The sequence below is a fragment of the Heloderma suspectum genome, chromosome 2, assembly GCF_057233095.1.
Source record: "Heloderma suspectum isolate Gila_16-S chromosome 2, 16-S_ref, whole genome shotgun sequence".
Taxonomy (NCBI): domain Eukaryota; kingdom Metazoa; phylum Chordata; class Lepidosauria; order Squamata; family Helodermatidae; genus Heloderma; species Heloderma suspectum.
In genome coordinates this window covers 270,927,627-270,945,170 of record NC_139459.1, presented here as the reverse complement: position 1 = coordinate 270,945,170, position 17,544 = coordinate 270,927,627, and the positions used below count along the sequence as shown (strand labels likewise).

Sequence of the window (17,544 nt, the reverse complement as noted above, 5' to 3'; positions counted from 1 at the left end):
ATTCTGCAAAATAGCCTACCTTGGTACAAAAAATACTGAGCACTCAAAGATTGAAGCCAACTCTAAGGAGGCGCTGTAGTTCAGCCGTAGACCATATGCTTTGCAGCCATAAGGTCCCCGATTTAAACCCTAGCATCTCCAGAGAGGGCTAGGAAAGAATCCTGCCTGAAACTCTGAAGAACCACTGCTAGTCGGAGTCAACAATACTGGGCTAGATGAACCAAAGGTCTGACCCAGTGACCTGGGTTCACATGACACAACAAGCCACCATAGTTGATCAGCTATGGTGGGTTGTTCTGTTGTGCGAACCTGGTGTGGTTTCCAAAGAGTGGCTTATTTTTCATGAACAAGCAACCCTGAGAACCCATCGCTTGTTGTAGGATTGTTCAAACCCATGGTGGTCCTTATGTCATCAAACCCACAACAATGTGGATTGTTGGGAATGGCTAGAGAATGGCAAGAGTAGCAAAAACCCCTACGACTTCTTATGATCTTGCTAGTGCCACTGCCATCCTCCCCCATCATTTCTCAGTGCCCTCTGCCCTGTGCTCCTGAAAACAGAGAAGGACGCCAGAGAATGTCCTGAACACATGTGCAAGTTTATTATGATTTTTGATCCTGTGCAAGCGCACAGGAGTGAATGTCCACTGCTAGGAAATGTTTATAAATTTCCCCTTGTTTTACTGCTCTGCCATGAGATTTATGCAATTTCCCCCCTCTATTTCACTGCTTTGCCATGACATTTGCATATGTTTAGCAACCCTGCTCACTGCTCTGTAATCCATATGTATATGTGACAACTAGTAATGGAGACCAGTGGAGGGAAATGACAAGCATGAAGAGGGGCAGGGGAGAAGAAAGTGGCTGCAGGAGAGAGGGAGCTTTCAGGGCAGGTGTTATTACTTCAGTGAACATGAAGTAGCCTTTTAAAAAAAGGTGTTTGCTAGGAAAAGAAGCACTGAAGTGGAGGACATTGACAAGAGGGGGATATGAGTATGTTTGGCTAAATATTGGGCAGACAGTCTTGCACTCTTGTGTAAGAGCCCAACCTTCTGTTTTTTAAAAAGAAAAAACTTGAGAATGTGTTCCTGCATTCATAAGGGCTCAAAAATTATTTCTTTTTTGCAATGTGATGCAGGGGCAGGGGGAAGCAGAAAGCAGCTGGCAGCTGCAGGAGAAAAGGGACTTTAGGGGCAGGTGTTTTTACTTCAGTGTAACCTGAAGCAGACTTTTTTTAAAAAAAGTTGTTTGCTAGCAAGAAAAGTTGCTGAAATGGAGGATGAAACTGACAAGGACATTGACAAGAGGGTATGTTGGGCTAAGTATCGGACAGGCAAGACCCTCCCCCCCAAGTTTGCGAACACATTACTGCGTTCATAAGGGCTCAGAAAATTAATTCTGTTTGGTGATCTGATGCGGCGGGGGCGGAGTTGTTTCCCACAGGAGCTGTCAACTCCAGAAGGCGAACTGCAGAAAGGATGCTGACACTGGGACAGAGGAACTGAGTTCTGCTGCAAAGGCACCTGGGATACATGTTGGAGGTGGCAGGAGGACTGAGGGGGGAAACAAAACATGGCAAGCCACACAGCGCCCGATTGCCTGTTGGTTTAGCGAGAAACAACCCACCCATGGTGGCTTATTCTCAGGGTGGCTTAGCATGATATGTGAACCTGCCCTGTAGAAGGCAGCTTCCTATGTTCTACACAAGTTGTATTACTTGTCACAATTCTGAAGGGCATTTACTGCATAATGGTTATTTAGCAAAAAGTGAGAAGTATAGTAAGAATGGTTGAGATGGGAGAGACACGACAAGCCTATACAAGTTTTAAAGCATGTCTAATAAGAACAAGTATGTGTTTATTTCATACTTATAGTTAGTCTGATCTATATAAAAATAACGCAACACAGAGTCAACATTAGTTTTTGGTCAAATTTGTTGGAAAGACAAGTTTTGAAAAAGTTTATTAGCAGAAGAATATGCTTGTTTCTACTATTAAATAGATAAGAAATTGTTGGCGCACTCAAGTTGTTAAAGACGTTTATTAAAAATGATTCAGGGGCTTTGACCTCAATAAATTAGCTAGTTTGTCATTGGCAAACATGTTACCACAGTCCCAGAGATCTAGTGAAATTTAAAAAACAAAACACCCATGAGTCGTTATATTTGGCAATCAAACACTGTACAAACCAAAGGGTTATTTATTCAAAGTATACTTACTGCAGCACACCTGGACAAGATAAAATACTCCAATGCATCAGCAATAGTTGTTCATCTTATTGTAGGGCAGCTCTTATTCTAGATATGATCAATTAGGACTTTGTTATACTATTTACTCAGTTTTAGAACATTTAACAATCTCCTCTGTCTATATATGAATAGTTCTTACCTCACTTTGTATTAAACGGGACATTCATAAACTTTCACAGCCCAGTACATATTGCCAACATTATTTCTACAAGTGCATTACTATTCTAGAAAACTTCAGAAATTCCAAAAAGTTGGGGTAGCTTCTGTTGAGTTCAAGTGCTCTGTTTTTTAATACTGAACTTCCTCTACCAAGTCCCTGATATATCTGAAGTGCCATCTCCCTCTAGCTGCTGAATAGAAAAGTATTGCTCAACCATCTTCCTTCAAGTGTGGCCAGAGTGTTGCAAAAGACAATTCTTGCTATCTCACCAAACTTGTTTCTCCCTATGTAAAGTCTTCTTTCCACCTCCCTTCTCTCCCTGCCCACCTTTCTGGCATCCCATGCAATTCAACAAAAGCACTTTCAAGCAGGGCCCAAGCATAATTCTGAGGAGCCCAGTACGAACTTGTAATATGGGTCCCCTCCCTCACCCATAACCATGATCCCATCCCATACATAAAATCTCATGAGTCATGAAAGGTTTTTAAATTTTAATTCAGAAATTAAATTTTCTACATGCCTGAAATTTTGGTTCACGCTGGGGCTTTTCTACCATACAACCCTCACGCACCCTTTTTGTTTAAGTCAACATCCAGCCCAAAGACTCCTACAAAGCTTGCTGACAATTGTGTAACTTTGTGGTTGGTCCTAATAACAGTATCCAATCAAAGTTTTGATTTTTTTACTCTAATGGACTAAGATAACTGCAAATACTTTATAAATAGACCAATTCACATTAAAGCTTTATTTTTCATGAATTATCTCCAAAAGTCAGTTTCTCTTGCAAGTTCACACTTGATAAGAAATAGCTAAGTGCCAGTGGCTTAACAGTTGTTGCAGAGTGTGTGTGTGTGTGTGTGTGTGTGTGTGCGTGTTTGTACACACAAGCAGGTGCGCTGATACATTCTGCCCAACTGATCCTGCTGTGAGCAGGAGTAGCTAAACAACCTTGGGCCTGATTTGCTCCATCCCTGGGTTGTTTGCTGTGATGTGTGAACTCGATATTCTGCCTTGTGTCTTCTCCGACAAGCCAGGCTTGTTTGACGTGAAAATGAGGCTGTTTACTCACATATATTTGGGCCTGTTAATCCTGCCAGCAGCACTGGCTCCCACTGTCCTTGGGATCCCTGATTATTATGGGTATTATTATTATATGGCTCCCACTTATTCACAAAGAACTCTGGGACTGATACTTCATGAGAGAGCATGTCACAAAGGGAAACACAATTCTCTCTCAAATTACAAATCCTAGTTTAACTACACAAGTACACGCTCTCTGTTCTAGAGAAGGGTCTGGGCTAGCAACTCACTACTTACTATGTTGGTTGTTCTTCTAACTCTGCTTCTGACTGGTTCCTATGGATCTCACAAGATCTAGGCAATAAGTACATAGATATATGGAAGTAAGTCTCCAAATATCCTCCAGCATGATCTATAATTTAGCCTCAATGATAATGAAGTTGCACCTCAGGCATGCCCCCCTGGATCTCCGGGCTCCTCTAAAGTGTACCCTTTCTGCCCAACCCCAATCCAATGCTTGAGTCCTGCTTTCAAGTAGTGACGTGACAAAGCAGCTCCACATTTTGTAAAGGAAACATATCAGTTACACAAAGACTGACCATAGAAAAACACACCTGCCTTTGAGCCATGTTTGTGCAATTCCGATAAGAACCACAAACAACTGAAATTTGCTGTTCATACATGGATGAATAGTTTCTCATTTCAGACATGGGCAATAAAATCTGTACTATGGTTGATCCTATCTCTTCTAGTGGAACAAGTAACTTGACAGGATCCTGTCTTTTAAAGCCAGTTATATGAAGTTGCAATTTAAGTAGTTCCACACTTGTTCCGACAAACATGTTTGCTGCATGTATTCCAGGGTTTCCTGCAGCACAAAGTATGACCATCATGCATCACTGTAACTGCATATGGGACACAAACCAAAATGGTTCCCAGACATGTGTAGGTGAAACTATGTTATCCATGCTTTATATGTTTTCAGCAGGAAATATTAGTGTACAAGAGGAGAAGAAATTAGTCACCTTGCCTCATTTACCACACCTATGATGTAGACCTCAAATAAATATGCTTGTTCAAAATTACAGCTTTTTATCTTAGCTATTGAAGGAGATGTTTCTCTATACTTTAAGCTGAAATCTTTATACATTTTTTGCACAGGGCCAATGCTCACAAGAATGTATCTGATTCAATATTTATTTACAGCATTTGTATACCGCTCCATAACTAAAACAGATAAAACAGTGAACATAAGTGAAAAGATAAAAAGAATTAGAACACCACTATTAAAATTGTTCTTTTAAAAACAGAATGCCAATAAAAACCGTGGCTAGTTAGTTATGGAATGCTTCCTGGAAAAGAGCTGTTCTCAGGAGGCACTGAAAGCAGCACAGCACTGGTGCCTCCCTGACCTCTGGGGGCAGGGGGTTCCAAAGAAAGGGAGCCACCACAATGAAGGCTCTTCTCCAGGTGGACTCCAATCAGGCCACAGGTCATTCATACTAAAGATTCACTTTGGTTGTTTCCTATCTGTTTATGAAGTTATTTCCCTCTTCTTCAAAACTTACTTAAAAAAAACTTCTCTGAACCTTTGTTTTTCATCTACAAGCTACCACTTGCTTACCCATGATTAGATCACCAAGAGCCAAGCTAGATGTAATATTAGGAGATCTACCACCAGACAGCCCACTGTTGTTTTTAAATTTATAGTAACCATGAGGTAGGGGTACATTAACTCTTTCCCCCACCTCATAGGGCATATAGCAGCTAGTGGGGGACCACAATCTGCATTAACAACTTAGGAACTTGGAACAAAATAGCTATTATGAGGGGAAGTATAAAAACATTAGGGCCAAATCAGAAAGCTATGCAGCATACCTTACCCGAGCATGAATGATGGTAGCCAAGCTAACATCCAGGTTAGACTATTGCAATCTGTTGCAGTGGGGTTGACTTTCAAGACTACCCAGAAACTACCATTTTGTTCAAAATATGGCAGCTAGATTGCTGACCAGGATTGATCAATTAGAATACATTTTGCCACTTTTGAAATGGCTTCACTGCATTCTTGTTTCTGATTATAGTTAGGGACCCAGGTATCTGAAGGACTACCTGATCACCAATTAAAGACATCAGAAGTCCTTCTCTGGGTTCCCCTGCCATCAGACAACAAGCAGGGAAAGACCTTTTGCATGATGGCACCTCAGCTTTGGAATGCTCTTTCTTAAGCTGTTCACCTGGCAACTACCTTGGAGATTTTCAGGTGCCAGGTGAAGACTTTTTTTATTTTTATAAGTTTTTCCATGTTTAGTCATGTTATTGTATGTTCATTGTAGTGATTTGATTACCTTGTAAGCCACATTGAGAATTTTTATGATAAGAAAGGATATAGATCTTTAAAATAAATTGGTTTGGTTTAGAATTTAAAACATTCTACATTGTAGTCAATATACCTGCAGGGAACGACTGATCACAGTGATCACACACATCACTACAAAGAACTAAGACAGAAGGAAAACAAAGAAAGGTTTAATATGAATGTAAGAACAACCTTGCTGGATCAGATCAAGCATTCTGTTTCCAACAGCAGACAGCCAATTGATTCTGGAAGATCACTAGCAAGGAACAAGGTTGATGGCCATTCCTTGTTTGTTAGCATCTGTATTCAGAAATGCAACACTTGTACATGGATGCTTATTTAAATAATGGATATTAGATATTTAGCATCATCTTGCAATAGCGAATTCCATACATTAATTATTAACTTAGGTAGCAATACTTCCTTTTGTCTGTCATAAACATACTGCAAACAAACTTCAATGGGAAACCCTTAGTATTAAAAGGATGAAAAAATCTCTAGCCAACTTAGTCACACTGTTCATAACTGCATATATTTTTTAATCAGTTTGGGTCACTACACCCAAAAAATTTCATATATCAATACTGATTCCATGGGGAACACTGCATGGGCTCCCACTCCCACACAAATGCAATACAAATTAATGGAGATATGGCTTAAGACCAAGCTATCTCAAAGACTGTCTTTTCCCATATGAGCCTGCCTGGGCCTTAAGACCTTTGGGATAGGCCCTCCTTTCGACACCACTGCCTTCAGAGGCACATTTGGTGGCGACGCAAGAGAGGGCCTTCTCGATGGCCGCTCTCAGCCTGTGAAACTCCTTTCTCAGGGAGGATAGGTTTGCTTGCTCTCTGCTGTCCTTCCGCTGGTAGGACAGCAGAGATTCAAGAAGGCCTTTGGCGTGTTAGCAAGTCTGTTGGGTTGGGTGTTGTTTTTCTTCTATTGTTGCTGTGTTTTAATGCACTGTTTTATTGTTGCTTTAATCAAGTTTTATTTATGATTGTAATTTTTTAAAATTTATTACATTTATATCCTGCCTATTTTCCTCTTTAAGGAACCCAAGGCAGCGTACATAATCCTTCTCCTCTTCATTTTATCCTCACAACAACCCTGTGAGGTAGGTTGGGCTGAGAGTCTGTGACTGGCCGCAAATCACTCAGTGAGCTTCCATGGCCGAGCAAGGACTAGAACCCAGATCTTCTGACTCCAAGTCCAACACTTTAGCCACTACACCACGCTGGCTCTCACCACCCTGAGTGCCATTTTTCTTGATAGAAAGGTGGCATACAAATCAAATCAATCAATCAGTTTATTATTTGTGAGGTGGATAGCTCCTATGAAATGTGAAATAATGATTACCTTCTGTTACAGTAATGTGCTCTGGTAAATGCTCATTGGTAGGGAAGGAGCATTTTATACACATTCTAGACCAGGGTAGCCAACCTGTGGTCCTCCAGATGTTCTGGCCTACAGTTCCCATCAGGCCTAACCAGCATAGCCAATGGTGAGGGATAATGAAAGTTGTAGGCCAGAAACATAGAGGGCCACAAGATGCTCACTCATGCAACAAAAAGTTTAGAAAGAACAAGATAATAACGTCAGAGGACAAAGAATCTCTGCACATATTTTTTCTTAGTACTGTGATCAAAGATTAACTGCTGCTTTTTCCTAGATAGCCAGCTGCAGGCTAAAGAGAATTCACTACAGTCTCATATCTCAAAGCATTTCTGCAGCCCAATGTAATAGAGGGTCAGATTGTAACTAATGAACTTTGTGTTAAATGCCTCAAACACATACACAATGTGTGAGAGGACCTTCTCAATGGCCGCTCCTAGGTTCTAGAACCCTCCCCTGAGGCTCCGCCTCTCTTGTCCTTCTGCTGGCAAGCAACAACATTTTTATTCAGGTTGGCCTCTGGCCATGTAAGTTGGTCTGCTGCAGAAGGGGTTTTTAACTGGTTGGGTGCAGTTTAGAGTGAAGTTTAGAAATAGTGCTAAGGAAATATTGGTTTATTGTGGCAAGCGTCTATTTTATCAGCTGCATTCTTGATGAAACTGCACTTAAATCAGTTGTGAATAATTGCTTGGTAGTCTAAATAATAAGGCATTTGGTAACAATTTGGAAGGAAAATATGCTACTAATTTCAGGAATGTTTTATACCCTAATGCAACTGGGCTGTCAGTTTCAACTAAGTCCTGCATAAATTTTAACTGGTAATACCCACTTCTCCTCAAAGGAATAAATCTTGATTAAACACAGATGAAAAAGCAGAATGGATAAAAATCAATGACTTAAAACATCCAGGTACACAATCCTTTCCCATGTGGCTGCAGTGACCACAAATGAGGGACTTTCCCCAGTGGTATCACCACAAGCAAATCAGCAGGTTATGCGGAATGCTTACATTAACTTGTCCGAACAGAGAGGAGGGGACAGCTGAATGGAAATATTGGAAACATACCTAGATTACCCATTCCCTAGACCTACCTGTTATGCTACTTGTGTCTGTGTTAAGAAACCCAGGAGACAGAAAACGTTGTTAAGCCAAATGCAATAAATGAGTGCTGTGCCAGTATGGGGAACAATCATGCTAAAGCTGCTTGTTTCAACCTTATTGGGATGGATCCAGGGACATTATTTAAGACAGCTTGAGGGCTGGCATAAATTTCCCCCCATGTTATTTGGGGACTGGGAAGGCTTTGGATCCTGGGGTTCCAAGGCTTCTCCAAATCCATCCACGCCACGTCTCCAGTGCACCCGTTTTACCTCTCCCAATGTTGGAGCTCCGATGTCAGGGAGGTAAGGGATGCAGAAGTTTCCACAGAGGCTGGGAGGGGGCTCCAAGATCAGATCTTTCCCTCCAAGAGAGGAGAGATCTCTCATGTCCTTCAAAGGGAGAGATCCAAACAATCCTATGGCCTATAGGATGTCCTCTCAGGGGACCATATCATTGCAGCCTAAATCGATTTTGTTTGAACAGCTTTTAAAAATTGTAAATACTAAATTTCTCTTAAAGAATTAACTAGGTTACTATTAAATAATTTGAATATAAGCATTTAAGCCACTGTCTCTAAACAGAATCAACACCTTTACCAGAGACATTGAATTAAAGGAGGCTTTTCTATGTAAATGAGGAACCAGTTTGATCATTTCTCAAATATGAATATTTATACTCTATTTACCAAACATGGGGATTTAATTTTCTCCTCATGAAACTGAGAGTTCTAGCATGCCCAGTAACAAATTAGACCTTACATCAACCTATCAGTCATAAACATTTAATTTAGTTTGTTACTTTGTTTTGTGAGAGTAAGGATACTGACAGAATGAAGCACAAAGGAACAACCCTGTAAAGGAGAAGACAAAACTGTTTAATGCGTAGGATTTTATGGGTATAATCCAACTAAAGTCCTACTTGGAGGAGACCCATTGAAATGGATGGGACTTAAGTTAGTCATGGATTCTACCCTATATTCACATAACTCACAAACTGTTATGGATGCTGGTAGCAAGAAAGCCCCTATATGGGAATATTTTTAAGATGTTCTCTCTATAGGAAAAGAAGAAAAGAAAGCATGCAAAATGCATGCAATTGTGACAGAGATGCAAAGCTAGCTGTAAGAATGAATACTAGTGAAATAAATCGTTAACATGATTTAGTGATCAGATTTGCACCGTGTAGGAAATATGAAGTATCAATGGGAAACTAGATTTACATTTTTGGCTGATTTAGGGCGCAATCCTATGGCTGCTAGACAGCGTCTAGATGGCCATAGGATTTTGGGCCATCTAGATTCCCCTCCCCACCCCTCCTCCGCTGCCTCATAGGCAGCGCTGTTTGTCCCTGGCTCCGCATAAGAGTAGCGTGGGGCAGGCAAAAAGGGAGCGTTCCCAGAGGTGGGGAGGGGAGCATGGAAGCGCTTTTACAATGTTTCCTATGTGCCATCTGGCCTCCCCCAACCCCCCAGTTCCAACGTGCCCTAGGTAGACAGCCAAAATCGGCTATCTAGCTGCAAATGTAGGGTGGCTGGAAAAGGATCCCCTCTGTGCAATGCCTGCCCTGCATTGGATAGTCAGCTGCCTCAGAATTTGGAGGCGGCTGACTATCCCCATAGGATTGCACCCTTAAACCACGATTCCAGTCACTGATTAAAACTGCCTGATTGAAGCCAATCCACCCTGCATCCTAATATGCCCTAATATGTAGTGTCTTTAATCTATACTAGAGAATGTTACTTAACTTTATAGTAGACAATCCTGTAGGAGGTATTAACACATCCAAAAGACTAGAATGCTAAAATTGGTTTTGGGATATTACTGGGAACTTCAGTTTGCATCCTCCATCACCAAGTGTCATAATGACGACAATGACAAAAGTATTATTCCTACACACTGCTTAGTCCACACAGGCTTCTACAGCAATGAACTGCAAATCTTTATTTATGGTAACTGGACAACTTTTTTAATGACATGCTAGCTACTAGTGTAAGCTAGGGTTTAGAAAATTAGTTACAGCTTTACACCAGTAATCTAACAGATGTTTTCCTAATGAGAAGGCAGATAAAAATACATTAATTATAAGCTTTATGATGCAACTGTACCCAGTTTTGTCATTCAATAATAAACTAATGTTGCAAGATAGAAGCCCTATTTTGTAGCCCCTTTGGTAATTAAATACCTGCACCACTATTTGTTTACCTCCAGTATTGGAAGTTTTCATTGAGCTATCAACCACAACCCTAAAATTCCTTTCCTGGTGGTTAGTCACCACCAACTTAGATCCCATCAATGTACATGTGAAGTCAGGATTTTTGGTCCCAATGTACATTACTTCACAGTTGCTTCCACTGAACCATACTTGCCATTTTAATGTCTATTTCCTCAGTTTAGAGAGATTGTTTTGGACTTCTTCACAGTCTATTCTTGCTTCAACTATTCTAAATACTTTGATGGTGTTGGCAAAATTTGACCAGCTCACTGCTCACCCAAAACTTCAGATCACTTAAGAACAAATTAAAAAGCACCGGTCCCGATACAAAGCCTCGGGGAACCTCGCTGTTGATATGTATTACAAGAACTGTCCATTTATTTCTACTCTCTACATCCTGCTCTTTAACCAGTTACCAATCCTTAACAAGACCTCTCTTCTTATCCCATGACTGCTAAGTTTCCTCAGGAGTTTTTGTCTAGTGACTGTCAGTTACTACAGCCTTAGGATACGGACAAGATACTTAGTCAAGTTGGACTACCTCTTGTATGCTCAACCCTTGCCCTTCATGGCTTATTACATCTAACAAGGAGAGAATATCAGTCCATCTGGATCCGAGAGGCTGTAAATGTCTTATTGAGAGAGGGAGTGGTTCTGGTTTCTTTAAAATGTCATAACTGAACTGCTCCTGAAGAAACCTAGCCTGTTCCTGGATGACAATGACAACTATAGGCTAGAGACTAACATTCCCTTTCTGGGCAAGTTGATAGAGTGATGGCTGGCCAACCCCAGTCACTCCTGGAAGAAACTGTGATCTAGATCTATTTCTATCTGGTTTTAGGCCTGATTTGGGGATGAAAACTGTCTTGGTCACCCTGTGGGCATATCTTTGGTGGGTGAAAGACAGGGAGAGCGCAACCTCAATATCTTTGACTCCTTAGTGGCTTGATAACATTGCATTATTCTGGATAGGCTGTATGGATTAGATGTAGGAGGCACTGCTTGGCAGTAGTCCTGCATCTACTTGGATGGCAGTTTCCAGAAGGTGGTGTTGGGGATTAATGCCTTGGCAGCCATGCTTTCAGGTACTGCAGGGTTCTGTACTTTCTCCCACGCTATTTAACATCTACATGAAACCACTAGGATAGGTCATCTGGAGATTTGTTCTAGGATCTGGTTTGTTACCAGTATGCAGATCACACCCAGCTTTATCGCTTTTTCATCACATGCAGAAAGAGCATCCAAGATTATCAAGGGGATGGAGCAGGAGTGTCCAACCTTTTTTGAACCCATGGGCACATTTAGGGATTTGAGAAACTGCTGTGGGCACCACCACACAATGGCTCCCATGGAAGGGGCTAGTGGGGGGCCTGGCTAGTCAAAAGAGGTGCACATGTGTGTGGGAGAAATAGTGAAGCTAGAGGCTGGTGGTGGAGAGCTAAGACAGGGAGAAAGGGAGCAAAGGGGAAAGGTCTGTGTGGATGGAAGATGACCAGGGTGGGGCCAGAAAGCAACTGTTTCCTTTTCTGCCCACTGAACAGCTAAACAGCAGCAGGTTCAGGAACAGGAAGGAAAACATGGGGCCCTAACATCTGTCAAGGTTTTTTAATTAATTTTTTTTTTGAAGGGGGCATGGAATGGAGATCTTCATGGGTGCTGTTGGAAGTTCCCACAGGCGCTGCACCAAGAGGTCCCTACAGGCACTGTGCCAGGGACCCATGGGCTGGAGCAACTTTGCTATAGTGAAAAGTTACAACATTTGGATCTCTTTTAGGTTCGGACACAACCCTAAACAACCAGGGACGGATTGCAGCAGGAGCAATTTGGCAGCATGCATGAGTACACTGCCTCATTCACAACACACAATTGTTTTTAAAAATGTGTGTTGTTGTGATGTGCAAACTGGGCGATTTTATGTATGAACTCTGAACAGCGTTTAATCTTAAGTATGGTTAATGAAAACAAGCCAACTTCATAATCTATGGTTTGAAGCTGGCTTGTTTTCACTAAACATAGTTAAGATTAACTGCAGTCTATGTGGTTTTGGATGTCACAACAAGCTGTGCTCTAAAACGGAAGCAGAAGATTCCAAATGCCCTTTCTTAGCTGCACCAGAAGAGGAGGATGGCAGAGCATGCTAGTCTGAAGCTCGCTGCAGCTTATCCTTGTAATACTAAAGAATGGTTTTGCAACCATTCTTTATGTACTAACGCTGCCATTATTTGCTACTGCTAACCAGTTTACCAAAATAGGCAAATATATTAAAGCATTTAGTTTCTTTTCATGGATTTCCAAGATTCTATATATTATTCTCATGGTTTAAGTTTCTGATACATCTAGCATCTAAAAAGATAATTTATTTATGTATTTTTAGGCAGCCTTTTAGGACATAGCCCTCATAAAGTAGTGTACACAAAACTTAAGATGCATTAAGGTACATTAAAATGATCAGAAAAGACCACACTGAACAGCTTAAGAGTGTAGCTTGTAAGACAAACCCAAACCACATCACAAAGATTTACCTAAAACACATTACACCAAAAATACCTTTAGGAGAATGCAGCCTGGAACAGCTAAGTTGTAAAGGCTGCTTTAAAAGCCTGCATTGTAGGAGCCATGCTTAGTTAGTAGAAGGGAGTTCCACAACTGTGGGTCCACCACTGAGAAGGCCCTACCAGTTGCGTCCGCCAACCTAATCAATCTTATCACTAGTCAAATGAGCAGCGCCTCCAAAGATCTTAAAAGGGCAAGATCGTATGGATGAAGTTGGTCTTTAAGATAACCTGTCCTGAAACTATTCAGGGCTTTACAGGTTAACATCAGGCCTCTAAGCTGGATCAAGAAACACACTAGTAACCAGTGCAACTGGTGCAAAATTGTTTTGTTTCTGAAATCCTGGTCCTCATCAATATCCAGGTGGTTGCATTTTGGACTAATTGAAGCTTCTGAACAGTCTTCAAAGGCAGCCCCACATAGAGGGCATTGCAGTAGTCAGGCCTGGATGGAACTAGCATATGAGTAATTGAAACAAGGCCTGACTACATAGGGACAAAGCTGGCAAACGAGCTGGTAAAAAGGTGTTCCTGGGTACCAACACCAGCTAGACCTTCACAGAAAGTGATGAGTGCAGGAGAAGCTGTGAACTTATACCTTCAGTGGGTGCACAACCTCATCCAGAATCAGTCACATATCTCTGATCAGATCTATTGATTCAGACTGATGAATTGTATATGCTCTATTGTTTTGTCTTCAGTCAAAAGCTAAACTGTATCCCAAAGAAAATGGCAAAGTCACCAGATTTTAAGTTAATGGCATGACATATTTTATGATTTGTTGTTTTCTAGTTTTCATTAAACTGCTACTCAGAATTTTACTTCTCTAACCTCAGATTAAAATATAGCCAATGGAGAGGCTTGAAACAAGACTGAGCATAACCGTGGTCATGAATAAGGTGGACAGTTTTCTCAGATCTCTCTGTCTGGATCACTGGGTATCTTTCCATTATTCTGAAACCAAAAATTCTATCCTGAATGTACACTTTCAATGGCTGTTCACATCTGACATCTACCTGGCTTCTTCTATTACTATATTTAAATACTTTTTAAGACTGACTTCTCCACTCTGTCAAATTCAAATACCTGGTTCACAGTAAGCCACCAATCCTGGCTTATAAAGCCTCACCCACAGTATAACAAGCTATGTTTGTACATACTGGGAAAGGGGAGAGAGTTTGGGGTGGAAGATTATTCTACCAGAGAGATTTGTTACAATGGCTATGTTAGAACGATCAAATACTGGCCTCAGTCTTGAGCAGTATGCATCCCTTCACTTCTCCTTCTGCACAACTGAAGCAAGAAGTCAGAAAGCTGGACTTAATCTAAGCTTCCCAGTACATGTGAACCAGAAACAATGGTTAAGAACTTCCAAGCAAGCCAGGATTTATAAGCTAACTTTAAACCGTAGTTTAAAGCTGACTTCTAATTTTGGCTTGTTTTGAATATATTAGCCAAAGGTGATGTAATGAGAAACTACAATTAAGTTTGGGTTCTAACTTGTTTTGTTGCTTGTGAGAAGGAATGAGTGAAGCGGCTGCAAAGGACCGTGGGTGCATGCCGCTCATGCATATCCTGACTTAATAAGCCAGTATTTGATCACTCGAATGCAGCCATTGTGACAAATCTTTCTGATAGAACTCCCACCCCAACTCTTTCCTCTTTCCCAGTGTGTACAAACATGGCTTGTTAGGCTGTGGGTAAGGCCTGTGCTGTTAGTTTATATACAGTGCCTAGTTAGTCACTTTTAAGATCACTATTATTTCAAGAGACTTGAAAACCAGTAAGCAAAATGAAATGTGAAAATAGGACAAAAAAAGCCCAGGCATGAGACAAACAACAGTAGGGACCCAACTTTAAAGTACTGAAGACACAGGAGTTTTTTAAATGGCATGCTATAGAAACATTCCATTTATTATTTTCGACAGTTCTTGTATATTTATGTTTCATGGCATTTTGTCTTGAATAAAAAGGCCTGGCCTCTCATTACCATTAGGAAGAAACAAAGGATGACACAGTTATCACAGCTGTACAATACAGCATTAAGGTGTGTAATGAATATTTCCTTCTTTGGGAGAAAAAAATTAGCTTATGGGTCTTAGCTGCTTAAATAAAATGTGAAGATTTTACTGGGGTACATCACTGTATCAATAAGACTTGCAAAAATGTAAGCCTGACCAACTAAATCTGAATGATATTTACTCAGAAATAAACCCCACTCACTTCAATGAGACTTACTCTTGCTAAAACAGTGAGTCTTGTGGAAGTTTAAGGGCAAACAGATTTATTATGGCATAAGAGTCCAGTTCATCAGATGCATGATGAAGCCCTTATTTCCAGGTTAGATACATACAGGACTGCAATCTTACATTCTTAACTGTCTAAGGAGACGTGAACAATGAGAGCCTTACAACAAAGAAGCTCAGTTAGCAGTGACAATTCATGCTCTTTACATTCTAGCTCTCATTAATTACAGAGTGCCCAAATGTCAAGGACGCCAACCATACATTAAGTGAAAAAAGAAATCCAGGAATCCTTAATGCAAAGGATGTCTGATAAGAAAGGTTTGGAATCCCACTTTATCTAGAGCTCCTGCCCACTTGAAAAATCACCCTATGAATCCATCTCATTCAAAAAGGAAACTATGATTTCCCCAAAGAGACGCGAGTGCATGCAACTCGGCTTTACTTACTCTAGCTTCAAACCTTTCACTGCAAGCAGCAGAATATGAGGCTCATTGGGCCATTATGACCCCAAATTTTACCTGATAAAAAAGAGGACACTGATCACTCAAATCTATTCCAGGAAGGGGAGGGGAGAATGGCTATGGAGTACAGCCTGCCAACAGAAAGTTATTTGGTACGGGATGGGGGAGGAGGTTCCACACTTAAGGCGGCAGCTGTAATCACCTCTCTTTCCTTTTGTATTTGTTACAAAGGCTAATGTAGCAACACACCCCAGCCCAAATATTTATCCTTGGCTTTTCCTTGCTTTACCACACCAGCCCCAACACCCTCTTTGTGGATTATGTATTGTCTCTTGTGCTCTTACTAACCTAAAAGAAAGCCCTGCTTCCTTCCTCTGCCCTCCCTCAATTCCCAAAGGCTCTTCACCCCTCATCCTCACACATTCAGCTTCCATCGCCCTCGACCTCATGGCGTGCGCAGCACGGGCAGGTCTCTGCTGCCCCCCGCCACGGTCTCTGTTAGCCGAGCCACCCCTTTTCCTTTATATCCAGCGGCCCTTCACCCCGAAGGGAGAAACGGCTTCCTCTTCCGTCACCAGGCCGTAGAAACGGGGTGAAATAAGCGTCAGTGGGGAAGAACGAGGTCCGAGCCATCATCACGCCCGCAGAAGGACCCTCCAAGGAGCCACGGCTCTTCCCCGGAATACTCACAACGGCGGGGGGGGGGGGAGGAGAGAGAAGATGCGTCCTCTCCACTTCTCACCTGTGCCTCCTCTCGGGCTGCCGCCGCCGCCGCCGCCGCCGCCATCACCCCGCGGGCTCCCCCCGCGCCGCCGCCTCCTCCGCCTTCTCTTCCATCACTGCCGCCGGCGTCCAGCTGCCGCTCCCGGTAAAGGGACCAGAGCCCCACGTTAGGGAGGAAGACGAGGGCGGCCAGCGCCAGCCCCACCGCCTGCAGCAGCCGCTTCTGCTTCCGCCGCATCCGAGACGCCGCCCGCGAAGAAGGAGCCAGAGCCCAACTTTCCTCACGGGCTGAGGCGGCGGCGGCGGCGGCGGCTTCTGCGGGAGCGCGACGCGCGAGACACCCGAACGCCGAGCTCGCCCGCCCGCCCGCCAGCCAGGCACTTCCGCTCCGAAGGGGTGGGCACTCCCACTCCCACCGCGACGAGGGGGGGGCTCAGTTAGGGCCCCGCCCACACCTCGAGGCAGGCCACGCCTACCCGCTGGTGGCCGGCGGGGCGAGGAACCCGGAGCGTGACAACTCGCCCTCCTACCCCCGCCGCCTGCGAATGGTACTGGCCTTCGCCTCTGCCTTCGGGTTGGTGGAGCTACAGAGCCCGAAGCGAAAGGCAGAGGGCGGGCGGGGTGGCGCCTGGCCCCGCCTCGCTCTCTCCTTCGCCCCGCGCCCGCGGGCAGCGAGCGAGCGAGCGGCGCGTTATTCAGCGCCGAGGAGGGCGGGCTGAGTGGGTGCCGCGAAGAGGCCCGTCTGCTGGGCGCCCGCGAGGTGCTGCTGCCTGCGCGTGTGGGGTAGACGGCGCGGGGTTAGGCGATGGCAGAGGAGAAGGGGGCAGCTCGAAGGCAGTGGCTGCACGGCCCTCTACGCGTCTGCCCAGAAGTAAGTCCCACGGAGGTCAATGAAACTTACTCCCAGGGAAGGGGGCGCAGGACTGCGGCCTTAAAAAAAGGACGGCACAAAGCGTGAGGGAGCGCAGCTGTGTAACCCCGTAGTTGCCTGGGGAGTACAGTTGAGGGGGAAGTTTATAGTTTTAAGAAGTGGAACAGAAAAAATAAAGCCTCAAGTGGCGTGACTG

General features: G+C 43.2%; 1 protein-coding gene across 3 annotated transcripts in view; it reads right to left on the bottom strand.

Annotated features, from left to right (window-relative positions):
* GALNT10 (polypeptide N-acetylgalactosaminyltransferase 10) overlaps window positions 1-16,885 on the bottom strand; it is a 108,313-nt gene extending 91,428 nt beyond the window's left edge. Inside the window, exon 1 of one of the 3 annotated variants that reach the window (XM_084839220.1) lies at window positions 16,497-16,885. In XM_084839220.1, coding sequence (XP_084695346.1) covers window positions 16,497-16,715 — 219 coding nt within the window. In that variant the 5' untranslated portion in view covers window positions 16,716-16,885. Of the gene's footprint in view, window positions 1-2,218; window positions 16,359-16,496 lie in introns of those variants that run through there. The other 2 variants (XM_084839224.1, XM_084839222.1) reach the window with 2 other exon arrangements.
* Between the last annotated feature and the right edge of the window lie 659 nt (window positions 16,886-17,544).